This window comes from Giraffa tippelskirchi, chromosome 3 (genome assembly GCF_054371585.1).
Source record: "Giraffa tippelskirchi isolate mGirTip1 chromosome 3, T2T-mGirTip1v1.2.pri, whole genome shotgun sequence".
In the NCBI taxonomy this organism is placed as follows: domain Eukaryota; kingdom Metazoa; phylum Chordata; class Mammalia; order Artiodactyla; family Giraffidae; genus Giraffa; species Giraffa tippelskirchi.
This window is the reverse complement of record NC_137277.1, coordinates 106,973,271-106,999,887: the sequence shown is the minus strand read 5'-3', so window position 1 is coordinate 106,999,887 and position 26,617 is coordinate 106,973,271. Positions and strand designations below refer to the sequence as shown.

Genomic DNA, 26,617 nt, shown 5'->3' with positions numbered 1-26,617 from the left:
TATGGTGGCTCTTTCTGTTTATGATCAAATTACTCATTCTAATTATACTCCACTTCCTTCTTGAGACTTGAAATCATCATGAAAAACTTTTATATACACAGATGTATCTTCCCCCAAGAAATTCCAACTTCTGCCAAGAAGCAAATCATTCCAAGGCCTACCCATCCAGGAAATGTGAGGCCAGATTCTGTAATCAACTCTATTAGAGAAAAATAAACAGCTAAATGAGGAAATAGGTAATGAAAGGCAGCTCACATTTTGACAAAGACATGGTTACTTTTTATTTGAAGAAACAAAAAAAAGTATGTTTTAATAAATACTGCAGAAACATTGACCAAACAAACATACAAAGTGACTTCAACATTTAAAAAACTGCAACGAAAGTTCTGCTTTATAACAGTTATAACTTATTTTCTTTTTACAATATTTAAATACAGAAAGCACTTGCCAGCTATTTCGTAATACTGCCCAAAGCATAATGCTGCATTAATCAGAGCATATCATGTTGGTAAAATGTCTGTATTTCTTGGGGAAAATGACTGGAATGGTATTTTCTTGCAGAGACAAAACAAAGTGCTTGTAAGACACAGACTGAGTGTTGTAATTACCTTAATCTCCTCTCCTGCCATAACGGAATGGGAGCACAGCTTCAACACTTCAAAAATGAAGCTTTATCATTGGAAAGAAAGCTCGTTTTCAACAAGCGCCAACAATAAAAAGGTCAGATCTGGTTTCTTCTCTGAAAGAAGCTCTAAAAGCAACTGGTCAAAAAATATCTGTAAACTATTTTAAAGGTTGATTATTTTATGTAACAATAGTGATCAAGTATGGAACACGGGCCTTGGCAGAATCTGATTAAGTGAGGTTTAGCAATCACTCTCTAGAAATGCCATAGGATAGTGTAGGACTGATATTATATAATTTTTCTAAGGATTCTCAAAAGCTTGGAACAGAGGGCCATTCTTATCATGTTCATTGAAAGATATTGAAATAAGCCAACTGATAATCAAATGTTGCCAACTTTGGAGCTTCATCCCAAAATAGGCCTTTTGCTTTGTACTTTTGGTCTCTTACATCCAGACAACTTAACTCACAAACTGTGCTTTCTGCTACTAGCCTTCATTCGTTATCTCTTCCGGTGAAAATATCAATGGTACCTACATTTTTCCCCCTTGGATCATTCTATGACGTCATACCAAGACACCTTTTATTTGACTTTGCATTTTTATCAACGATGGCAAAAAAAAAAAAACACACACCCTCTTTTCTAAACAGCACACAAAAATATCACATTGAGCAATTTACCACTTTTTAATGACAATCACAAGGATGAACAGAACCATCAGACTGAATAAAAATTGACACTTTTCTTCTAGTTGACCTATTCGATCTTTGTAGTGCTGGTCTGCACACCTTGCAACACTGCAAAAGCCTTTCTTGAGAACCATCTCGCTCAGCTATCTTCAGGACAGCAAGATTTCAAAGCCTCACCAACTTTTCCTCTGGGTATCCCATGGGTCCTGATACAATTTCCATTTTAATGATGAGCTAGGAGAAAATTAGATCACATCCTCTAGAAAACTAAACGCTAAGGTCACAGTGCCAGTTCCCCAATGAGGATGGTATATTAATATATACTTTTTTGTAAAGGAGATTAAAACACTTAAAAATTAAATCAAAGTAGAAATCCGTGAATAGATTGTAACAAAGAAAACAAAAACGCAAGCACCATTCAGAGCGTGATTTTTCTTCTTGGAGGTACTTGCATTCCTCTTCTTCAACCTCTAGCCCATCTGAGTATCTCTTTTTTGGCATATTTTTCAAGTCACATTTCAAAACTCTTCAATGAACTCACTTCCCACCACTTTTTTTACATGCCAAATCTAAGGACAGGATTCCAAAAATATGAACAATCCTTCCAAATGCCTCCTAAGCCTCCAGAACACGTGACTTTGGCTGTGCACTTTGTTCAGACTTCACCTTTCTGTTTTGTTGGTGGTGGTTTTTACACTAAATTTCCTCGTCCTCATAAAAAATAACCGGAGATTCACATCACAGTACAACTCTTGGCTTTGTCCTTCCGTAAGTCCGTAGCCACTGCCGAGAGTTCTGGTCTGCTGGGCATATGTGAAATCCGCTTTGTCGCCCTCTGCGATTTATTCCGCTTAACGTTTTTATTTGTCTTGTTTACACATGCCAAGGTGGCCACGTGAAAAATGTCTCTGACGCTATTTTCTGACTGTAAAGCTGAGCATTCAATGTAAGTAGCTGCTCCAATCTGTTTGGCCATATTTGCTCCCTGTGAAGCAAAAGGGATTGTGATGAGCAATAAGTCTCTGGGGAAAGTTAGAAAGTATATTCCAACACCTTAAAATTATAATGCATCCCAAAATGTTTCTAATATTTAATTGAATTTTCTAAGTATTGACAAAAAATGTTTTTTAACATTTGAACTGCCTTCTTTATTATTTCATAAATATTTGCAGTCAAGGACCAGTCTTAAGATGTTCAATTGTCATCACTCAGTAGGCACTGCTTGACTTCCCAGAGGTGCTAAAGGCTGGTCTAATGACACTGGGTTATCAATAAACAGCCCAATCATCAAGTAGTTAGTATGGGGTGTTGCCAGGAAGTAGGAGTCTTAGGAGGTGATTTATCTTCACTACCAACTGCAACCTAGGATAACTAGACACTTAGGTCTTCCAAGTTACAGCAGAGTATAGAATTACCCCGAGAATCTTACTGCTGGAAAAGACTGAAAAAGCTAAAGATCATGGATGTAAATGCTGCATTGTTCACACAACTCTGGTAGAGTCATCTGGCTCTTCCAGCCTATTTCAGCACCTCATGCGGCACTCAACTTTTCTTTTCTTGAGTGCAAATGGCACTCATGGAGTAGGAAACAGCAGCCCACTCCAGTATTCTTGCCTGGAAAATTTCACGGACAGAGGAGCCTGGTGGGCTACAGTCCATAGGGTCACAAGGAGTCAGACATGACTGAGCAACTGAGCAAATGGCAGTCAAGGCTAATAGGCTGTACAAAAAGCAGCCATAAGAGAATTTAGCATCAGTTTTGAAACTTACATGATTAAGAGCCAAAACAAATTAAGGAAAGGAATAATACTGTTATATATCTTTAATTTAGGAGACATAAAATATGTAATTTTTAAATGTGGACCAGACAACAAGGGGACCCAAGAAGAAGCATGTCTACATCAAAATAACTTCTTTAAATAGCCAGAGTTGTGTTAACTGGAATGAAGGACAAAGAAGACCACAGTATGATTGGTCAAACAATGAATAAATAGAATTGTAGCTATTTCAACATGAATTCTCTTTAGAATTTGGTTGTAAGTTTTAAGAGAATGAACTTCTGAAACTAATCCTCCTCCTTCCTAAATACTTGGGGGAAATGCCTGCAGGAATGATGAAACTCTAAAAGACGGTTTTTTGGGGGTGCTCTATTTTACTGACAATGGCCTTTTGTAGTATTTGATTATGTTGCTGAGTGTAAAATAAGATTAACTCTCTTTAAGAGCATTACTGATTTTGTCCACATTCTCTCTTAAATCTATTTAACTTTAAACCCAGTGAGAGCTGCAGAGAAATACAAAGGGTTGAATATGAGCCACTGTTTCTGCCCTCAAGTAATCAAGTATCACATGATTCTTCTGCTGAATGACAGAGCGTTTTAAAGGATTTTCTCTCAAGTTTGCCTTATGTATACATATACACATATGAATCCTTATATAGTCAATTGCTCAATCAATGTTGGAAAGCTTTCTGAGAAACTCAGAATGAAAATATCACCATAGTTTTGGCCCAACCTTGTCCTGGATCACTTTGAGGCTCACTGGGCAGTTTTTACATTAATCTGAGCAGTGGACTGCCAGGAAGGGGCCTGGAGGTTGGCTGTGAAGCCAGAGGCACAGACACACCAGCCCCTTTCATCTCTGTTCACAGATGGGCACAGTCTGGACACAGGGTGCTCATTCTCCATCTCAGGAGAGGGACTTGCATTTGGTGGTGACCCTTGGTTGACCCTGTAGAAAAGTAGCTACTTTTTAGTTTATTTATTACAAGTGATATTTCATTTCTGTCACTCTTTAAAATCCACATGTGCACACTGACTATATACATACCTGGTCATAGGACACCGGTGTCTGCCTGTGATTCGAGAGCTCTACTAATGTACTGACATCTGTCCGAAGATCAGATTTGCAGCCAACCAAGAGCATTTTGGTGTTGGGGCAGAACTCCTGGATTTCACCTTTCCACTATGGGGGGAAAAAAGAAGATGAAGAATTAACAGAGTGCTGGCATCCATACAATGGAAAACAGTTTCCCTATTGGCAGGCACTGGAAATAGGACTCAGAAGGCACATTTGAAAGAGAGTGTCACTTCAGACAAAGGAGCAAACTTGCATTTATCTCCCGAGTAGATATTTAATGTTACTGCTTTTAAATACGGATCCATTGTGTGTGTGCTAAGTCACTTTAGTCGTGTCTGACTCTTTGCGTCCCTTTGGACTATAGCCCACCAGGTTCCTCTCTCTTGGTGGCAGAGGAACCAGGAGATTCTCCAGGCAAGAATACTGGAGTGGGTTGCCGTGCTCTCTTTCAGAGGATTTTTTCCGACCCAGGGATTGAACCCAAGTATCTTATGTTGCCTTTATTGGCAGGCGGGCTCTTCACCACTAGTGCCACCTGGGAAGCCCATGGATCCATTAGGGAACCATATTATTATCTATGGAGCTTCCCCAGTGGCTCATCAGGTAAAGAATCTGCCTGAAATACAGGAGACATGGGTTCAATCCTTGGGTCAGGAATATCCCCTGAAGGAGGGCATGGCCACCTCCTCTAGTACTCTTGTTGGAAAATCTCATGGACAGAGGAGCCTGGATGAGCTATGGTCCATGGGGCTGTACAGAGTTGGACATGACTGACGTGACTAAGCACGTTATTATCTGTTCTCTTTCTCTGTGACCCATTACTACTGTAAGAGACATGTTGGGTGTTATCAGAAAGTAGCTAAGGCAATTTCTTAGTTATCGAGGCATCTCTGAAAGATAAACATGACTTAAGAAAAATTATATATTCTAACAAGTCACTATGTCCTTGGATGTGTTCAGCTGGTACTTCCCAGCATGGGAAGAGTCAACACAAGCAGAGATGCACATTCACTGACCCCACCTAGAAAGACAGAGCAATAACCCTGCATTGAAATCTCTATTGAGATTTCAGAGACTGGAGATTAGAGTTAATACAGCAGAATCTCTTGCCTTTAAGGAGCTTCCATTGGAGTGGTTGAATCAACAAAGACCATAACATTTGCAAAGGCCCATCTCCTGGGTTATCAGAGAGGCATCTGGTCCTATAGCTCACATGCCCTTGAGTTAGTTTTATGCTACGTAAGTTATTAATTTAGTCTACCCCAGCCAGTTGTTTCATGGCCCAAGAAGAACTCTTAGAACTTCTAGAAATGACTGGCAGGGAATTCCAGTTGTCCTCTTAGAAGAACAAATGGATGACTTTTTGTGGTTTCATTTCCTTAAGCTGGATATGACCATCAGGATGGGAGTCAGGAGCTCAGACAGTTCATAGGAGAGCTCTGACATTGAAGAGGAGTGATCAGAGGTGCTGACGTCAGGAATCTCTGCCTGACTCTCCCTGCCCACATTCACAAATACGTGTTCAGTGCTCTAAATTCTGTGGTGGTTACAGAGATGATTATAATGTAGCTGTGTCTTCCAGAAAGGAATTCACAAGAGAGGAGGGCGATGAAGTCATGTCTATAATACTACATAAAAGGAACATCTTGCATGAGTAATTTAAAAGATCTCTAGAGGACACCTCTGGATCCAGAGGTGTGGGCAATAAACTCTAGTCCAAAGTACAACCAGGGTACTGAAGGGAGTAATACCTACTTTGCATAAAAGTCCAGGGAATGGCAACCCACTCTGTTCTTGCCTGGACAACTCCATGGACGGAGGACTCTGGTGGGCTACAGTCCATGGGGTCGCAAAGAGTTGGATATGACTGAGTGACTTTCATTTCACTTTTACTTTCTCCTTCCTTTCTCCCTTTTCCTCTCCTTCCTCCCTTTCCCCCCAGTATTATTTAGAGGCATCTACCATGTGTTAGACAGCCCTGGAGTATGAACTAGAAGGTGAATTGGAAAAAAAAAAAAAGAATAAGATCTCTCTAGCTCTAAGTCACTCTAACCTCTTTGATATTCAAGGACTTAAAGGATTCAATTAACTAGACAACCCATAGCAGGGATTATCATGAGCCTTAAACTTCACACAAATGTAAAATACATTCATTAATATCTCTAAGGTCAAGTCACTCCTCATTTGGTCTTAGCAGACAAAAGCAAAATAAAACAGAAGCAGGGTTTTTCACCATAAATTATGCATAACCCGATCCTACATCAAGTAAGCACTCCAGTAAATAAGCAGCCTCTTTGATCTGCAGACGAGCACGAGACAAGCTGCTCTGTCATTCTTCGGCTGTGTGATGACTCTGGCCTCACATCTAGCAATTGTTCACAAGCATCGCAGGCAGGAAAGGTGTATTCCTGCTGGAATCTGACAGTCACATCACTTGTGTTAAGATACAAACATTCCTCAACAGTGAAGCGAGTTAAAAAGCTAAAAAGAGGCTTTCATCTTTTAAGAAATTACTATTTCATTGAACTGTGTTTGTCATGTTTAGTAAAGAGACGGGGCTGAGGGGAGAGGTTGCTTCACCTTAGATCCTAATTTCATCACGACACACAAGGCCAGTAGTCAAACATAATAGGGAAAAACAAACTAATAAAAACATACAAAATACAAGGACACTGCCGTGCTCTCAAGCACATCCTCAGATGAAGCCCGAGTGCATGGAGGAGAAGGGAGCTTTAGAAAGGTTTGATTCTGAAACGTCACGGCATTGAGGCCAGGACTGAAGAGTCAACTAGAGGCTGCCCCACGCTGGCCCTTGGACAGGCATGTGCCTTCTCTAGCTATCCTAGGGCTCAGTCCTAGGTTGTCTCCTCCCTCTCCTGGCTTCGCCAGGACCAGAGACCACCTGCAACAGGGTCCCTTCCTCCTGACCTTCCCTGGGTTCCACACAGAGCTTCCTAGGGTCCCCTCGCCATGGACAAAACCTCCCTTACTTTTGTCTCCAGACACCAGCCATGCGATATCACTTACAACCTGTATACAACCACTGTGTTTACTAGTGTACGACAACACCCCGATCACAAGTCACCTGGTCTATTGCCTGCAAACAGCCCTATTTCTCCCCTATTCATTATATTTCTGTTTCTAATAAATAACATCATTACTGAAATACAGGTGTTTTTTTTTTTTAAATTCAAACAGCTATGACTGCATTCATTTCAAGCCCTGAATCGAAGTCAAATATAAACCTGAAAAGTAAGCACAGTCTACAGGTTAATGAAAGAAGGAAGAAAAGAAGGAAGACACACTGAACAGTAACAGAGTATCGTTATTTTTAGCTGCACCATTGCTACCCAAAGTATAACACAGAGGTTCTTAAAAAGGTATTTTGTTTCTTAAAATGAGATCAAATGTTAAGCAGGTTCATCATCAAAACTTAGGTCACATATGAGTGGAAACCCTTTTATAATGTGAGAGTGTCCTTTTCAGTGTTTTAATTACAGAACATACAGCAGGGTATTAACTGGAGTATTTGAGCTCCCAGTCAACCAAATGTTTCTACTTTATATGCAGCCAATATTGATCAGTGTCATCACTCCCTAGCACTTACCTTTTTTAGGACACTGTCCAGAGTCTCTGGTCTACTGATGTCAAAGCAAATCAGCACAGCATCCGAGTCTGGGTAGGAGAGGGGCCGGACGTTGTCATAGTAAGGAGAACCTGAGAAGAAACAAAGATATACAAGTTGTCAGATGAAAATCCCCTTTGCCAGTCATGCATGAACTTTGCCCTTTTGAGCTAAATCTTTGGAGGGTCACATGGCTCCCATTGCCTCTAATTCTCAGAAAAGAAGGCAAACAAAAGTCCAGTAGTGTTGGGCTGGCCAAAAACTTCATTCGAATTTTTGTGTAACAGTCATGCGTGCTCTGTCACTCGTTCGTGTCCGACTCCTTGCCACCCCATGGACTGTAGCCCGCCAGGCTCCTCTGTCCATGCGATTTCCCCAGGCAAGAATACTGGAGTGGGTTGCCATTTTCTCCTCCAGGAGAGCTTCCTGACCCAGGGATTGAACCCAGGTCTCCTGCATTGCAGGTGGATTCTTTACCATCTGTAATAGTACTATATTTCTTTCTACAACAAGGCAAGGAAGCCTCACTGTTTGACTTAAATTCAAGGGCAGGAGCCAGGATCTTTAGTTCAAAGAGTAGAGCCCGAAAGGCACCTGGGTCAAGGGCAGAACATCTGGAACCCAATGTCCTGAAATGTAAATCCACCTCTACCACTGCAGGGGAGGGGCAGGCAGCTTCAGGTTGCTGCTCCTTCAATTCTTCACTCATGAAATGAAGATGACGACAGTACCTACCTTGGATTAAGTGAACCTGGGCAGTGCCCACACTTAGTAAGAGATCAAAAAGTCTTAACTATGGTTATGGCTTGGCTAAGGGCTTCCCAGGTGGCTCACTGGTAAAGAATCTGCCTGCAGGAGTGCAGGAGATTGGCAGATCCCCCAGAGTGGGAAAAGACAATCTACTCCAGTATTCTTGCCTGGAAAAAATCCCATGGATAGAGGAGCCTGGTGGACTGCAGTTCATGGGGTCACAAAGAGTTGGACACAACTTAGGGACTGAGTACACACACACACACGGCTGGGCTATTGCAGGCTGAGTGGTAAGAAGCACCATAACTGGAGCTACTTCTTGGGAAAGAGCCCCAAATTCAAGATCATTCTGTAAGTACAATGGAGGCTGAGGGAGAGAAGAAAAGAGTAGGTTCAGCTATGCACAGAGAACCATCGTGAATCTCATCTCGTACCACCCTGTCTCCAAGTTCCAATGAGCCTGACCTTTGAGCATGCTTAGTTAAACTTATCCCCAAACCCTATACAGACTCCTCCTGTTACAGCAAAAGAATGTAATATATGCCATACTGAATTCTGTGGCTTTTTTACACAGTTTCATCTCTGGGAGTAACACCTAAGATATGAGACTGAGTTAAATCCAGCCTAACTTAAATCCTAAAGCTTCAAGTTACCAGCCAATTAATTTAACCACAGAAACCCCTTCTAATCATATAGGACATTTCTTCTGTTCTTTTAAGAACCCCAAAGGATGCGCGATTGCATGAGGCCAATTATAAAATCAAATAACAGTTTGTCATGCTATTTATTTATTTTTGAAAAATCATTTCGGTATACTGACATTGAACAAGCACAACAGGAAAGTCATTATATATACATAATTGACTCCAGGATAGAGGAAAAAAATCTCTAAGCTACCAGTCTTTTTGAAATCCAATTTCATTTTGACATCACTTTCCATTCCTAGCAGAAAAACATGACATGTTGTCCCCTGATAAATCAAAACTTCAAAAGTCAAAGACAAGGAAAGAGAAAGACTAAAGAGGCATTTCAAATAATCTTTTAAGTTTCTATCAAAACAAAAATTTTCAGGAGGCTGCTCCTGCGATGTCAAAGTTACTATGTGTGGTTAGGGTGCACCATTCTCTTTTCACAGGATATGGTGGGTGCCCAGTACCCACTGGTTAACCCCAGAATGCTGTGGCCTTTTCACCAGCAGTGACAATTTCAAGCCAGGTGTGTCTACCAAGCCAAGAAGAAGGGAAATGTTCTAGGTCTAAGGAAGGAAAGTGTGAATAAATACAGACAAACTAAAGCCAGAATGAGTCCTGAGCTGCAGCAGTTTCTTGCCCACATCTGGAATCAGGACCCTGACGAAGCAGAGACTGACAACAGAAAGGTATTTTCCCAAAGTTTAAAGGCTTTACAGCTTAAAAAAAAAAAAGCAATCAGGCCATTTTAAACAGTAAGACTTATTAGATAAGGATGCTTCTGAAAATGACACACTGCAGCTTCTGTGTTTTCAGCCACTCAAGGAAAAAAAATCTGAGGTTAAGAGAAAAATTCAGAAAAAGACTTCATCAACTTCAACATTTTTGAGAGGACTCAGAAATGAGATGGCTTATCACTCTACACAGACACACTGGGATTTCCATATTTGTTCTGTGAAGTTCAGACTTTCTCAATCGCAGCTTCTGTTTCCGAGTCCGAAGTCTAACCTGGGCACAGTTTCTGCTGTAAACATTGGGGGATCTCTTTTTCCAAACATGGAATCAGAAAATTCCAGATCCTAGAGTGGGAATTCAAATATCAGACGTATACACGAGGATTTCCTCTGCTCTGCCAAAGTTAGCAGGAGACGACCTGACCCCAAATCCAGAAAGTCCCAGTGTTGCAACAATTCAGACTGTCAGAAGCCTAATCAGGCTTCAGAAATCTCCTTTCTTGGAAATCACTCCCACTGGGAAGAAAACTCTGTGGTTACTTTCCCGTCTCCAGCTCACCTGAACTTTGGAGAACACAAACTTTGACTAAGATGAAAGCAAGTCAACACTCCTAATCTCTGATCTAAGTCTGTGTTACAAAACAGTGAAAATCACCTTTTCCAAACACAAATTAAGGAAAGACAGTTGGAGAATTACAAAGGTACTAAAACAGAGTAATTAAAATTCAAACTACAGAGAAAATCTAGAGGAGTGGTTTTAACTTCTAAGCCACCACATGTCTGCAGAGACTGCCCTCCTTTTTGTGTACTGGGTTTCCCTCTCCCTCCCATTTTAAGGCCACAAAGGGGATGTCTTCAGGCCTGTCTTCAGGCCTCCTTCACTGCTGGAGACACGGGCTTCCTAGAATCAAGGAAGCAGCCTCCAGGGCTTAGTGTGGTTGTTTAGCCGCTCAGTTGTGTCCGACTCTTGTGACTCCATGAACTATAGCTCGCCAGACTCCTCTGTCCGTGGGATTTCCTAGGCGAGAATACTGGAGTGGGTTGCCATCTCCTTCTCCAGGGAAACTTCTCAACTCAGGGATCGAACCCATGTCTCCTGCTTTGGCAGGCGAATTCTTTACCACTGAGCCACCTGGGAAGAAGTCCCCTGCGCTTAGTGGCTGTACCCAAATATCTAAAAAATGTAGACATTGGCCTGACTTTAAAATAAATGAAGTCTGCAACTTAAACCACATTCTTATAGAGGTTTGATTCTGCTTTTGTTTTTATTTGATTTCATATTTTGAATGAAAACACATATGTAAAAAATATATAGGTTAAGGTTCATGAGCAATAAACCACCTTGCTTGTTGAGGTTCAGAAGTCATTTTTAAGAGCTTTAACAAGATCTAATTAGGAATGACACTTTGATCTGTCCTATTACTTTTGCTAATGAACAGTGCTTTTAGATCAACCAGAGTGTCCAAAGGTAGTAATAAAACTGATCTCCACATTTATTAGTTATAAGCATAATTTGCTTAACCACTAACCACAAGAATAATTTGTCATTAAAAATAACAAGATCACTTATTTATTATAAGTCTTGATAAGGCAAGGTTAAAACTTTTTTTGAATAGAAAAATCTATGGTCTGCTTTTTTTCAGAGTAAAAAGGAAAACTGATATAGATTAAAAAAAAACAAAACAAAACAAATCTGTCCTGCCAGGAAGAATCTAACAATTCATCAGCTAAGCAGAACCTTCAGGGGAAAAGAAAATATCCAGTTCAACTTGCATGTTCTTGCTCTGTATTTAAGCACCTGGAATTCTTGCCTATAAATCCAAACTACTGCACAAAGCAAGGAGGAAAAGCCAAGCTTAAGAGTGCACGGTGTCATCACAGGCATGAGTGGGATAACTCACCAGCCAAAAAAAAAAAAATGAGGAGGAATTCCAGGAATGCCCCTGTGAAGTGAGAAGCAATAGAGAGAGGCAGAAGTGACCCCAAAGAAAGAAGCAGGGAGTAAGCCAATGAGACAGGAACAGTAGCTGCCCCTCGTCCTCCATCCCATCAGAGATGTCTTAAAGCATTCTGTTAAGCCAAACAGGAAAATATTAACTTCTACAGATTCTTTATTTTAAATAAAGATGCATGTGAAAAACTTTCAAGGTAACTAGAGAACTAAACACAGGGCAAGAAAGAACAGAGAATGATTTTGTATTAAGTAGAAAAGTACTGAACTTCAGGGCTTCCCTGGTGGCTTAGATGGTAAAGAATCTGCCTGCAATGCAGGAGACCAGGGTTCAATCCCTGGGTCGGGAAGATCCCCTGGAGGTGGGAATGGCAACCCACTCCAGTGTTCTTGCCTGGAGGATTTCATGGACAGAGGAGTAACCTGGTGGGTTACAGCCCATGGGGTCATAAAGAGTCAGAAAGGACTGAGTGACTAACACTTTCACTTTCATCTTTAACCATTTCAGTTAGTCTAGGTACTGAGCTTTGCTTGTTGAATAAAACTTTCTCACCATGTGAAGTAGGCTTCATGCACATGGTAGTTCTGATGCAGCATTTCTCCTATACTTGGTGTAACTTTAAGTACCCAGCACTACGCCAAGGTCCTTTCTATTTAAGCGTCAGATCATCAAAGGGAAACTTTCAGAAAATTCCACACTGTAAAGAAACAAGGACACTACATACGCAAAATGTGTGTCCCCAAACCTTACAAGGACCAAGCTTTGCAGGGCGAAGACGGCAATAGAGCCCTGTGAGGTTCTCTGAGTTTCGGCAGTTTGGCAAACATCAGCAAAGTTCTAAAAGGCTTCTGAATCTTCAGGTCTACCCATCCTTGTCTTCAAGATCATTAATTCTGGGCGAGAGCAGTCTTTCCAGCCCAAGAATAGTCACAAAGTGCCTCACCCAGAAACTACTTTTGCAGATACATACCTGTCTGCTTAAGTCATCTCTTCACAAAGATAGAACATACCATATATGTACATAATTAAATGTATATGTTTGAAGATTAATGCTCAAAAAGGAGGCTTTGTGGAACCTTTTGCAAAACCAGTTCAAACACTGGGAAGCTTTATAGGAGCTTGAGAACTGAAAACTCATCTGGTTGAATATTTCATTAATACAAGTTTTTTTTATTAATACTTGAACCTTAAATTGAGAAACTTCACTTTCCCCCATAAGAAATTCCTACCTAGAACAATAAAATCAGGAATACTGCCTATTTTGGGCAGAGGAAACACATTCGCTTTTGGTATTTTTTAGTGACTAAGAGAATATCTGTACCCAACAGCAGCTACCATGCGGATGACCTGCCCAGTTATTGTAAGATTCTATTTCCTCATGCCATCTCCACTTAGAGTAAAAGCTCCAGTCAGCAACATCTCAGGAATGTGAATCAAGTCCAGGCAGAACCTATGGACTGGCTCAGTGTAAGACTGTTGAACTCTTTTATTCCAAGCAGTTTGTACTACAAGCATCATGCCCACAAACATGCAAGTATTCCCAGGAAGGATATTTTGTTTCTTCTATAGGTTCAGATCAACAGAAATTATAAACAGATTTTATGAAAATTTGGGGGGCATTTCTCTATTGCTATAAAAATAGAATCAATATTTTCAGTTTTGGGGAACAATGAAGATATGTAGCTGTATGGAAAGTCAAAGAGGTAGAAATAAGACTGCTATTTTTGAGCTTTAAATAAAGGTTTAGGGTTAAAATCCCAATCTTACTGAGATACTTTAAAAATATAAGAATCAAAATATTTTACTTAAAGTGGAACTATAGCATGTCACAGAGCTTTAGGGAGAAGAGCAGATAGGTATACATCTAAAAATGTTACGTTATTATTCAGTAACAACCTATGAGTGAAGCTGCTGTGCCACACACTAGGTCATCAGGCTTGTTTTTCAAAGCCAACGTGTACAACTCCTGGTTGGACTTCTGAGGCAGCTTACCTTAGTGCCACTGAAATTCCTGTTTTCTCAAGAGGGTCTCTGAGTAAGGCTGCCAACATATAGTAGCTGACATTTAAAGGGCATCAGAAAAGGAATTCATTTGGCACAGCCCCCCAGACACCATGAGCTAACTGGAAGAACTATTGGTCCTTGGTGTTATATCTACATGCAAAAGAACTGGATTAATGAGGAAACATCTGGTTATTACAGGTGGCATCAGAATGACCAATCTGGATGCCTCACCAAAAATGTGCAACTTAGCAAGAAAACAGATTTAGACACAGATATAAACTTTGAAAGGGAATTTATATATTTTTCCTTTTTTTGATCTATAGTTTAAACAGAAATCATTGCATAGTAGACAGTTCTCCAAATATAGTTTAAGGTATTTTTTATCAGATATCACCATCCTAACTCACATCTCTTACAGAGTTTCAGGAAAAAATTCAAGTTAAGAGTCACACCTGGCTTTGAAATTCTAAGCTCCTAGAGCTCATTACTACCTTATGATCTAGCTAGTTGTATGCAATTTTGCTCTTTGATTCACAATACAAGCACCCACGCTTCTTCGGCTTCTGTGCAAACTCTTCTTTTCTTCCTTTCTCTAAGAAGGTTAACTGAAGTTAAAATTCTTCAGCTTTCAGAATCTTGGTTTCCTTGATAGCCTTTTAACATAATAAGCATAATAACTTTTCAAGAGGCAGGGATATTACAGATTTAAGAACTGAGTCAACTTGTTAGAGATGAAGAAACTGTGGTGGGCTACAATGAGTCACAAGTCAGAGGCCTTGGGCTGACACTGCAGTCTTCAGCTCTTCTTTGGATCTTCTTGTTAAGTGAGTCCAGCTTTAGAACCTCCTGGCTCACCCTCTTATGAACAAGTACTAGACTGTGAGTACTCTGAGGGCACTGTGCTAGCCAGATTGTGCACCACCCTCTTCCAGCTCCCACAGCATTTAGCAGAGTTCAGGCACATAAAAAGCTCTAAAAAATGTTTACCGGTTTCAATTATTTTTATAAATACTGATGTGTTAATTTGCCTATTAAATGACAAAAAAGGGACCAGTGACCTTTTTGATGTTGCTTTTCTGGGTTAATTATATACTGATTACACTGCTGACATTCGCATCCCAGTTAAGAAATATTTCAAAAATGCATATCACTGAGACCATTCTTCAAACCTGATGCATAATCTACAAACATAACAATATAGATTTATGGATGTAGAGGAATTTGTCCTCAAAGTCAGGTCATGAGTAATCAAGAGTTTCCTCTCTTCCCTTTTCCTTTAAGTATAAAAGTTAAAGAATATTACCTTTCCTGTTGATACTGCTAAAAACTAGTACAGGAAGTGTTAACTTAGCACTCATGGCCTAAAAGAACCTTGTATCAGGACAGGATTCAAAAAAGCGTATAGGAGTTATTGTGGGGGAATATTAGCAGCTAAATTGACTATTTTAAAAGCTAATAATATGCCTTAGATAAAACGTGCATTACCTTGCCCTGGTTAAAAGCTGAAACGAATGATTATTACTCCCTACATCACATGTCCTGAAATTACACTGCAATCAAATCACTTAGGAAAAGATATGGTGATCCTTAAAAGGAGGATTTCTATTATTAGTAGGCACTGGCTTCATGCTACAAATTGCTTCTATGCTTGGCAAATGTGGCCAAGAATCTGAAGCACAAGACTACTTTGGTCTCATCACATCAAAATGTTGAAACCATTACCCACTGTTTTACAGAAACTCACTGAGTGCATTTAAAAACCAATAGGAGCATTTCTGCAACTTTTAATGAAAATGCTTGTCTTATCATCAATAAAAAGTGAACATTTCTCATTAAAATAAAGAAATCATAGACCTATGTCTGAAGACTACCTTTAAAATCCACCCCCCTTTAAGAGGAGGATTCACAGTGCTGTTTTATTTATAAGAAGGCTTTGCTTCCTGGGTTTTTCTTTTTACAATTTTTTTGGAGTATAGTGTGATTGATAATAGTGTTAATAGTGATAATAGTGTGTGGAGTATAGTGATTGATAATGTGTTAGTTTCAAGTGTACAGCAAAGTGAATCAGTTATACATATATCCAGGGCTTCCCTGGTGGCTCAGACAGTAAAGAATCTGTCTGCAATGCAGGAGACTGCGGTTCAATCCCTAGGTCAGGAAGATCCCCTGGAGAAGGGAATGGCAACCCACACCAGCATTCTTGCCTGGAGAATTCCATGAACAGAGGAGCCTAGTTGGCTATAGTCCATGGGGTCGCAAAGAGTTGGACACAACTGAGTGCTAACACTTCACTTCATAGGTATATCCACTCTTTTTTAGATTCCTTTCCCATATAGGCCATTACAGGGTATTGAGTCGGAGAAGGCAATGGCAGCCCACTCCAGTACTCTTGCCTGGAAAATCCCATGGACGGAGGAGCCTGGTGGGCTGCCATCTATGGGGTCACACAGAGTTGGACACGACTGAAGCGATTTAGCAGCACCAGCAGCAGCAGTTGAGTATTGAGTAGAGTTCCTTGTGCTATAGTGTAGGTCCTTGTTGATGACCTATTTTATTTATAGTAGCATTATAGGTCAATCCCAATCTCCCCATTTATCCTGCCCACCCTCCCTACCCCCGGTAACTAAGTTTTTCTACATCTGTGACTCTATTTCCATTTTATAAATAAATTCATTTGTATCATTTTTTTAGATTCCACATATAAGTAATGTCATATGATATTTGTGTTTCTCTGTCTGACTTACTTCATTCACTCAGCATGACAGTCTCTTAGGTCTATCCATGTTGCTGCAAATGGCATTTTGTTCTTTTTTATTGTTTAGTAAAATGTCATTGTACATTGTAGCACATCTCCTTTATCTACTCCTCTGTCTGTGGACATTTAGGTTGCTTCTATGTCCTGGCTACTGTAAACAGTGTTGCCATGAACACTGGAGTGCATGTATCTTTTCAAATTATGTTTCCTTTTAGAGGGAGTGAAATAATTTTAAGCAGCCATAAGACACCAACTGGCAAACTGCCCCCTGTGGTTGCTTTAATTGGTGTGTGCGCTGGGGGCAGCTAGAAGCATTTTCTACCTGAGGAGGATCCAGGGGATCTATCAACATTAGGGATGCCTGACAAGGGAAATCCACAGCAACCAGATGAAAAGGGCACTTGGGTTCAAGAATCTGACAAAATTGGCTCATCACAGGTTGCATATGGGCCAAACTAAGTGGGGAGAAAGTCCTTCTCCCAACTCTCTGCCCTACCTGGGTGTATGACCCTCAACAGGTAGGACAATATTTGAATTGAAACTATTATCTCTCAGGCCCCAGAGAGGGCCTGCACGTAGTAGGTGCAGAAAGAAAGGGGAGAGAGTCTCCTAATATCTGGTAGGAGGCTAAGCAGGATGTGAATGCCATTGAAAGAACAAAGTTCATGCCATCACTCTCCCTATGTAAGAGAAGTTACTTGCCTCCTTTTCCCTTTAACTTTCATAAAGTTCTAGAAAGGGAAAACTTTTCTCCAGAGTTAAATTGAGAGCAGTTCAAAAAAATAAATGTAGCAAGAGGCATCAGACATATACACTTATTTTCACAACCTGAACTAAACAAATGTCTTAGTGGGCAAAGAAAATGTCAAATGTTTGTCAAAAAAGAAATCATCCTGTTCAGAAATGTGCCATGAAAAGCTGGAGATGAAACAAAAAAGTGTTAATGATTAGGTGCTGATGAAATGGCTCTTGTTACATTTATTTCACTCATGAATGATATACCATTTTTGGTGGAAGTAGTCTGTTCTTAGAATCCAAATAGTGTTTCACGACTGTATTAATTAACTTACACTTCACCTCACAAACAACATAATGGGATTCTAAACAATTCCCTTATGACTTTTTCCCCTTACATATAAATCTTAATCTAAACTTGCCCTAAGATTTCATTACTGGATAAATTTTCAGTGTGATATTTTCTTAATCACAGGCTTTCCAAACCTTCACATTTTAGTTAAATACACGTATGTTTGGTTTCATTAAATAAAAATACAGTGATTATTTTACAACAGACTTCATTTCAGGTAATTATCTTTCATCTGATGAAAGGCAATGTTTATAAAGTTGCCATTCTTTGTGCACAGGTAATTCAGTGATGACAAATGTCAGGGAATCTCATCTCCTTGGAAACGATGCATATGATTGTTCATTTGTTCATTCAACACATTTTATTGGGTGACTACTGTGTGCAAGGTATGATGCTATGTGTGCAGAGACAACAAATGGTAGAGTTTGGATTAAATATTTGAGACTATCTGAAGTGGTATTTATCTGCACATGTGAAGCATAGCCTCCAACTATAAACTGCCTACATTCTGTTTATTTCCTAGCCTTTGAAAAGCATGTGCCTTTTTTCTCTTAAAAAAAAAAAAGTCAATTTAGCCCTCCGGGCACCTAATTTAAAATCTCCTTTGGTGGTCCTGTGACTCTTGAAGCTTGAGACAAGGAAGGGGTAAATAACCCAACATTCCTTTAAGGTTACCCATGCTCCCTCCCTGCCCAAATGGGTCTCCTTTCTAAATCCACCAGGAAGCAGTGGGTCTGTTTAGAATCTGGCTGCCTTCATAGGTGGGGAAAACTAGAACGTGGGATGCCAGATCCACTGGGGCCAAGAGCTGAAGCCAACCAACATCAGTGAAACAAAAAGATTTGCCTGTCTGGCGACCCAAAGCCAAGAAGTCTACAGCTAGGAATGATCCTGCACGTTATTTGCTTCTGTATCCTTTTTTTCAGATGATGAAATGAGACTCATGGGGGGAGAGAATCCATACCCAGATATCTGTGTAAGAAGTAGCTTAAAATCTACACATAGCTCTTGTATCAATGACCGAATCAGACTCACAGACCTCCATGTCTATATCACTCTTATCCTGCATTAGGTCCAAACAGACTGGGAGAGGGGGGTGAGTGTTGGTGTTAATTATTGGTACCATTCCAGCTGTCCTGCCCACGAGGCATAACAAATACCATGATATATCTGGTAATTGGAGCCCATCAAGAACTAGGCTGTGTACAAATCTGAGGATGGAAATGACTGAAACGAGCATTTCGTCTATCACCACCTTCCCTATAGTTTTGAGAGTGTGTGCAATCCTCAGCATAAAATCCGGTTAGGTCTTGGTTCTGCTACCTTTGGCGAGGCTCCAGGAAGAGCCCAACTCTCCAGGGAGAAACAAAATCAGCGCATCTTACTGCAGCCCTCGGAGCACCTGGCAACAACCGTGAGAGGCGCTCACGCGAGACTTCTCACTTGCCTTTGTGCAGGGACTGCCTCTGGCAACCCTGTCAGTCTGGCCTCTTCCTTGTGCTCTCTAATCGCCTCCGTCCCTCCGGGGCTCCAGAGGTTACAGCCGGGGGCGGTGGGAAGCTCGCACAGCCCACAAGCATCTACGCGAGGCCCCTCCCCGCTGAGCGCAGGTCCACCTCGCGGGCCTTCCCCGCCCTACAGCAAAGCCTGCGTGCTGGCACTTGCGCGCTCCTCCTCGCCAGTTTCACCCAGGATTTGGCTCGGTTTACCCGCAGCAGCCCAGCCCTCTGCTAAACTCCTAGACCTAAGCTCAGGGGCCTTCCCGCTGTCTCCTCCGCCTCCTCCAGAGGCTACACCCTTCCTGGAAACTGCACTCCTACGCCACCACGCACCGCAGCAGGGTCGGCGGGTGCCCGGGTTCCAGCCAGAGAGTCTAGGTGATGTTCCCGCCCCCACCGAGCCTGCCCCAGACCGAACCCCTAACATCAGTGCGGGGAAGCCTTCTCCTTCGTGGTGTAACCGGCCCTCCCTACAGCTGCGCGCCAGGGTGGTGCGTGAGTGCGTGGGAAGGCGATAACCCAGCCTTGAACCCCAGACACTTGAAAATAATTCACTGTGCCAATAATTCAACTGGATAGGAAAGTCAAAGGCGAATATGGCAGCCCGTGGCCTCGCACACTGGAGGGGGGTGATGCAATGGGTTAGGAGGGAATGGCGTGGGCCGGAGGACACCAAGTGATCACGGGGGCGGGGGAGCTCAGATCTGCAGGTCGGCACCGAGACGGCGCGGGCGGCCGGCAGCTAGGAGAGGAGGCCAGGGGACCCCCGCCGGGTGTTGCCCGCGCCGCCGGCGCATTCCTGGCAGTAGGCGTCACGAGCGCTGCGGATGCCTGCGCGCCCCCTACTCTCTCCGCAAGCGCGGAATCCGCACGTAACTGCGTGGCTTTGAGGGTTTTCTCCCACCTCCCACCACCCTCTCGGTGCTCCCAGCCTACCAGCCAAGCAGCAGGTTAGATCCTGGAGGGGCGCTCGCATCCTAGAGCCAGTTGATACCGACAAGGCGCACACAGCCCCCCCTAACATTTGGCTACCCTGGCCACCCCGAGAGGACTCGGGCACAGCTCCGGGGGACAACAGCTCCTCGGACACCCGGCTACAAGCATTTTACACCCCGGGGTCACCCTTCGGGCACAGAGCTTCCTTGTCTTCCCACAGCTATTGCCCGACCCAATGTCGCCCCCCACCCCCATTCAGAAGGGGCAAAATTTTCATCCAGCAGGGAATCCCTCGTAAGAAGCAAAGTTAACGGAGGAACGCAGAACGGGCTCTGGCGGGTGCCGAGAGCGTGCCAGAAACGCGGGGCCCCGAGACCCTTTGCGCACCCCCTGAACGCCTGGAAACCCGCCCGAGCGCCACGCGGTCCGATGACTCTCTTACCCGAAGTGTCCCATAGGCTCAACTCTATTCTTTGTGTGTCGATTTCAAAACTGGCCGTGTAATTCTCAAACACTGTAGGGACGTAATTCTGGATAAAACGGACAGAAGAAGTAAAGAGGGCAAAGAGGTTATCTTAAAATGCACGACAGCCGCAGAACACCTTCTGAAAATCGTCTCTTTACTCTCTCATTAAAAAACGAAGACCCCCCCCCAAATCCACACGCACCACATCTCACACTAAACAGGCACATCCTTTCCGAAAGCCCTAACTTCCCTCTCGCCCCACCCGGATCCTCCAAGATTGGAGGGTCAGAATCTCCCAACCCCAGATTCTGCACACATGACCGAACAAGTTTCAGAAGCTAACAGGAGAATATGCAAGCGCATCCCAACCCCTCCACGCTTCCACCCCACTTTTCCTTTCCTGGCAACTAACCGGGGCGAAAGTAATAAGCGGTGAGAAAGACGGCTGGAAAAAAAGAGAGAGAGAAACGGGTGAAGGGTGAAAGCCAGGAGAAACCCACCTGGAGATGGAGATCCCTTCCCCGCCGCCCGCCCGCAGCCCCAGCCGGCCACACTCACTTCGGGGAAGCAGTCTTTGGCGAAGACGTGGAGTAGCGCGGTTTTCCCACACTGACTGTCTCCCACCACTACTATCTTGCATTTCACGTTCTGATTAGGATCCATGATAGATTTACTGGATAATTTCTGGCTGGCTCTTCTCTCCTTCATTGATCTTGTCTTATTTTCTCTTGAAACAGGAATTTTCACTTAAGAGGAAAATATATATATTTCTTTCTCTATAAAAAGCAGATACAAAAATAAATCGCAAGGGTGGTGGGAACCCCTGAGGCGCCGCGCGGACGAGCAGAGCTAGAGGAGCAGGCTCGTTACTCTCCTCCAATAAGTTTTATGCCTGACTCCACACGGCGTTTCCCAAGTCCAATTCCGATCCGACTGCTTTGTTTCACGCTCTCTGCGCGGCTTTATACGCCCGGCCTTCCAATCCTCTTTCTCAATGAGAGAAGGAAACTGATCCGCCTCCTCCCCTTTTATGGAGCCTGGGAGACAGCGCCGACTAGTTACTTGCAGAAAATGTAGACAGTGCGCCCTCTAGGGTGACCATGCGGGATCGATTTCCAGCCCAAGGCTCGGCGACGACTTGAGGACCCCAATGACGCTGTGCTGAAGGTTGGGACTGTGTAAGTCCAGGAGGAAGTGGGGAACGGCATTGTCTGGGCATATTGATTTTTATTGGAATTTCTGGATAAACGTTTTCATGGGGGCTGCTCTACGGAAGCCTCGTGAGCATTTATGAAAGCAAAAACATTTCTTACCCAAAACATCGTTATAAAACACTGAAAGCAAATCTTGGGTGGGGAAGGGTTAAGTGCTTGTATTTTCTTAGGAAATGTTTTGCATCAGGTATTTAGGCCATGGAACAATAGCTAAGCCAGGTTGTTTCAGATGCCGGAACTGGCTTCCTCGGGTCACAGCAACAGACTGGCTTTGGAAACCTGTTTCAGTGACTCAGGAGGAGAGGGAAAGGTTTGGAAGAGAGGGGAGGGGAGGTTTGTGAGTAGAAGAAAAAAAAAGTGGAAGATGATCATAACTGAGTAACAAAAGCCATTGGAAAACTCAATCCTGCTACACTAGGGACCTAAGCATGCAAAGTCAGCCATTGCCCCTGTTTCAGTGAGAAGAGGGGATAGGAAGGATTCTGACCCTGCCTTTTAATTCCTTTATCAATAGTCTTCCCTTCCCTAAAATCAAAGCACCATTGACTGACCCGGAAAATGCAAATATGCTTAGCTGAAAAATGCAGGTACAAACCACCACTCCCTTTCCACTGCCTCAACATCCACCCCCCCACCCACCCACTTGAAAGTCTCAGAGAGGACTAAAAATGGCCATATATTTGTTCTCTCTTCTCTCTAAAAGTCCTTCTTTACGCATCTTCATTTCCTGTGCTCCAAGTGATCATAAGGTTTCACCTATTTTTACAATTTTTAAATTGAGGTATAGCTGATGTAGAATATCATATAAATTTCAGGTGTACAACATAAAGATTCACAATTTTTGAAGATTATGCACAATTTATAGTTATTATAAAATATTGGCTATATTCCCTGTGCTGTACAATGTATTCTTGTAGCTTATTCAGTTTATACATAGTCGTTTGTATCTCTTAATCCCTTAACCCTATCTTGCTCCTCCCCCTTCCCTCTCCCCACTGGTAACCACTAGTTTGTTCTCTATATCTTTGAGTCTGTTTCTTTTGTTTTCACCAGTTTATTTTTTAGGTTTCACATATAAGTGATATCATACAATATTTGTCTTTCTCTCTGACTTACTTCACTTAGTACAATATCCTCCAAGTCCATCCATGTTGTTACAACCGAAAAAATTTGCAGAGGTTTTAGCTATTAAATTGTACTAAGGACATTAGCCAAAAAAAAGTATAGGTTTCCCGATGGACATTTCTAGATTTGTAAATGAGAAGATAAGGTGAAAAACCAGGAAGTTCAGTATGGGGAGTGAAAAAGCACAATGAAAGATGGTTGAAAGCACAGATGTAAGTATCAACCCTAGGACCACGAAGCCTCAGGGATCTAAGGATTGTCTCTCCTTCCTTTCAGAGCAAAGAAAACTGGAGCTCCCCAAAGGAAGACTAACTCAGACTCGGTGTGTAAGGCTGTGTTCATACACACAGAGAACTGATCCACAGAAAAAGGGATTGCTGGCCCTGCTCAGGTTCCTAAAGCAGCACTAGCCAAAGTCTGCTCTGCAGAAAGGGTCCTCACAAAAAGGGTCTTATGTCTCAGTGAGTGATGGAGACACTATGCCTGTATCACCCCTTGAAGATACACCATGCACTTTGATATATTACAACAGTAAGAGGCTCTGTAGAAAGGTAGCCTGCCTAACAGAGTTTAACCCAACATTCCCCAAAATTATCAAAATATATACTTGCTGGGGAAGCAATGAACATAGCGGTTGAGGGGCAGAAAAACATAAAGAAGTATATCTGTGTGACCTTGGATGAGTTACTTAACCTCTCAAAGCCTTAATTTCATCATCTGTAAAATCCTAATAGTAATAATGAGGAAATGTGGGTGAAGTTTGCAGGGTAGTTTCTGACACAATAAAGAATCCTCTACCTTACTTTATATGTTACACGTAACTCTTATTTGCACTTCTCAGAATTGTTGAACATATCTTGGAAAATTCTGGCCTTTTTAATGAACTCACTAACTGGCGCTAAGAGAATAGATTCATTCCCCATCTTTTTTTCTCCGAGTTTTAACTTAGGAAGTTGCTTCTTTCTGGAAATATGATTTGATCTTCCACATTTCTGAACTGATGAAGTTTATGTAGTTAAACTTCTCAACTAACAATAAGTTATGAATTATTAGTATTTGGCTGACAGTAAGATGACCGTGTAATTCATCATATATGCTGGGACAATTTTGAGAGCAAAAGGAGGTACCACTGATGGTCAGAACAACAGCTGTAAATAGGATCTGGCCCAGGCAAATGAGAGACCTAATCACTTTAATGAATAATCTGGAATCATAGACCAATTTTGGAAATCAGGTGACCTGAATTTCTAGGAATCTGCCAGTTGCCGAGTGAAATTTAATGGCTGTGTAATTGAATAGAAACCCAACTGCCTGAAGTCACCAGACTTCAAATTTCTTTAGGGTAAGTATTCTTTCCTTGCCTTAACTTTGAGTCTCTACTATTCAGTGTGTAGTAGATACTCAATATTTTTTTAAAAATTCACTTAGCATTTAGTTCAACAGATATTTATTAAGCACCTGCTGTATGCCAGCTGAGCTTCCCTGGTGGCTCAGTGGAATCTACCTGCCAATGCAGGAGACACGGGTTCAATTCCTGTGTCAGGAAGATCCTCTAGAGAAGGAAATAGCAACCCATTTCAGTATTCTTGCCTGGGAAATCCCATGGACAGAGGATCCTCGCGGGCTACTGTCCATGGGGTCGCAAAAAGAGTCAAACATGACTTAGCACGTAAACAACAGTAACAATATGCCAAATACTGTTCTAGGGACTATAGATATAAAGGGAAACAAGCCAGCCTGCCTGCTGCTCTTACGCATACATATGCCAGACAAAGGATAAGCAATAAAGAAGTAAGCAAGTACCCAAATAAGAATGAGTGCACTAAGCTCTATGAAGACAAAACAGGATGGTGTGATGAAGCATAGGAAGGTGGGAATCAAACCCAGAGGCCTGGCAACACCTCTCTGACAAGCCTAAGTCGTCAATGGTGAGAACGAATCAGCCATGAGGAGGTCCATTTGAAAACAAGGGGACAGAGAGTGAAAAAGTTACATGCAGGGAAAGAACTGGGCAGGTGGAAGGAACAGAAGGAAGGCTGGAGTCAGTGGGCCCACTGAAGGAGGAAGAAAATAGACAGGATCATAGAATTTGGATTTCATCCTAAGGGAAACAGATAGTCAGACACAGGAGAGTATGAAGCGGGGTAATGTCTTGATTATTTGAATGAATGAATGAATGGCTCCAGTTCTAAATTTTCACCTCTCCTTCCACTAACTATGAAACTTTGATGAAACTTCTTATCTTCAATGAGATTTTCAGATCTAAATGAAACCTAAAGTCCTTCGTGTGGTAAGTCACTTCATTCATGTCCAACTCGGCGACCCTATGGACTGCAGCCTACCAGGCTCCTCTGTCCCTGGGATTTCCCAGGCAAGAATACTGGAGTGGGTTGCCATGCCCTCCTCCAGGGGATCTTCCTGACTCAGGGATTGAACCTGCATCTCATTATGTTTCTTGCATTGACAGGCAGGTTCTTTACCACTAGCACCACCTAAAGTCCTAGAAAAGACTAAAATTTCAGACTGCAATGAAAGGTTTTCCCTAAGGAAAGCACTCATTTGGAAGACATGCAGCCCCATCTAGGGAATCATGCATTACCTAATGTCCTGTCTTTTGTTATTCTTCTTGTTTCATATCACTCTCTCTCCTTTCTCTAATTAACCCCTAAGTTCAAGAGAAGAGAAAAAATAGCCGACGTTTCAATATGGATTGGTTAATATTCAATTAACAGGTCAGGAAGCAACAGTTAGAACTGGACATGGAACAACAGACTGGTTCCAAATAGGAAAAGGAGTACGTCAAGGCTGTATATTGTCACCCTGCTTATTTAACTTATATGCAGACTACATCATGAGAAACGCTGGGCTGGAAGAAACACAAGCTGGAATCAAGATTGCCAGGAGAAATATCAATAACCTCAGATATGCAGATGACACCACCCTTATGGCAGAAAGTGAAGAACTAAAGAGCCTCTTGATGAAGGTGAAAGAGGAGAGTGAAAAAGTTGGCTTAAAGCTCAACATTCAGAAAACTAAGATCATGGCATCTGGTCCCATCACTCCATGGGAAATAGATGGGGAAACAGTGGAAACAGTGTCAGACTTTATTTTTTTGGGCTCCAGAATCACTGCTGATGGTGATTGCAGCCATGAAATTAAAAGATGCTTACTCCTTGGAAGGAATGTTATGACCAACCTAGATAGCATATTTAAAAGCAGAGACATTACTTTGCCAACAAAGGTCCGTCTAGTCAAGGCTATGGTTTTTCCAGTGGTCATGTATGGATGTGAGAGTTGAACGGTGAAGAAAGCTGAGTGCCGAAGAATTGATGCTTTTGAACTGTGGTGTTGGAGAAGACTCTTGAGAGTCCCTTGGACTGCAAGGAGATCCAATCAATCCATCCTAAAGGAGATCAATCCTGGGTGTTCGTTGGAAGGTCTGATGTTGAAGCTGAAACTCCAATACTTTGGCCACCTCATGAGAAGGGTTGACTCATTGGAAAAGACCCTAATGCTGGGTAGGATTGGGGGCGGGAGGAGAAGGGGACGACAGAGGATGAGATGGTTGGATGGCATCACCGACTTGATGGACATGGGTTTGGGTAGACT

The 26,617-nt window shown here is 42.2% G+C and overlaps 1 protein-coding gene across 1 annotated transcript; it reads right to left on the bottom strand.

Annotated features, from left to right (window-relative positions):
* Nucleotides 1-256: 256 nt before the first annotated feature.
* On the bottom strand, nt 257-21,606 carry RND3 (Rho family GTPase 3). Its single transcript, XM_081578148.1, has 5 exons — nt 21,228-21,606; nt 20,646-20,733; nt 7,780-7,889; nt 4,143-4,277; nt 257-2,299 (listed from the first exon to the last, which is right to left on the bottom strand). The coding sequence occupies exons 1-5, from the start codon at nt 21,375-21,377 to the stop codon at nt 2,048-2,050; spliced, it is 735 nt and encodes a 244-aa protein (XP_081434274.1). The 5' UTR covers nt 21,378-21,606; the 3' UTR covers nt 257-2,047.
* Between the last annotated feature and the right edge of the window lie 5,011 nt (nt 21,607-26,617).

Excerpts from the sequence above, each read along its gene's own strand:
- RND3 (XM_081578148.1), bottom strand. The coding sequence starts at position 21,377 with ATGAAGGAGAGAAGAGCCAGCCAGAAATTATCCAGTAAATCTATCATG. Across the intron at positions 20,734-21,227 it reads CCAAAGACTGCTTCCCCGAA|AATTACGTCCCTACAGTGTT; the intron begins GTGAGTGTGGCC and ends CGTTTTATCCAG. Across the intron at positions 2,300-4,142 it reads CACCGGTGTCCTATGACCAG|GGAGCAAATATGGCCAAACA; the intron begins GTATGTATATAG and ends TTTGCTTCACAG.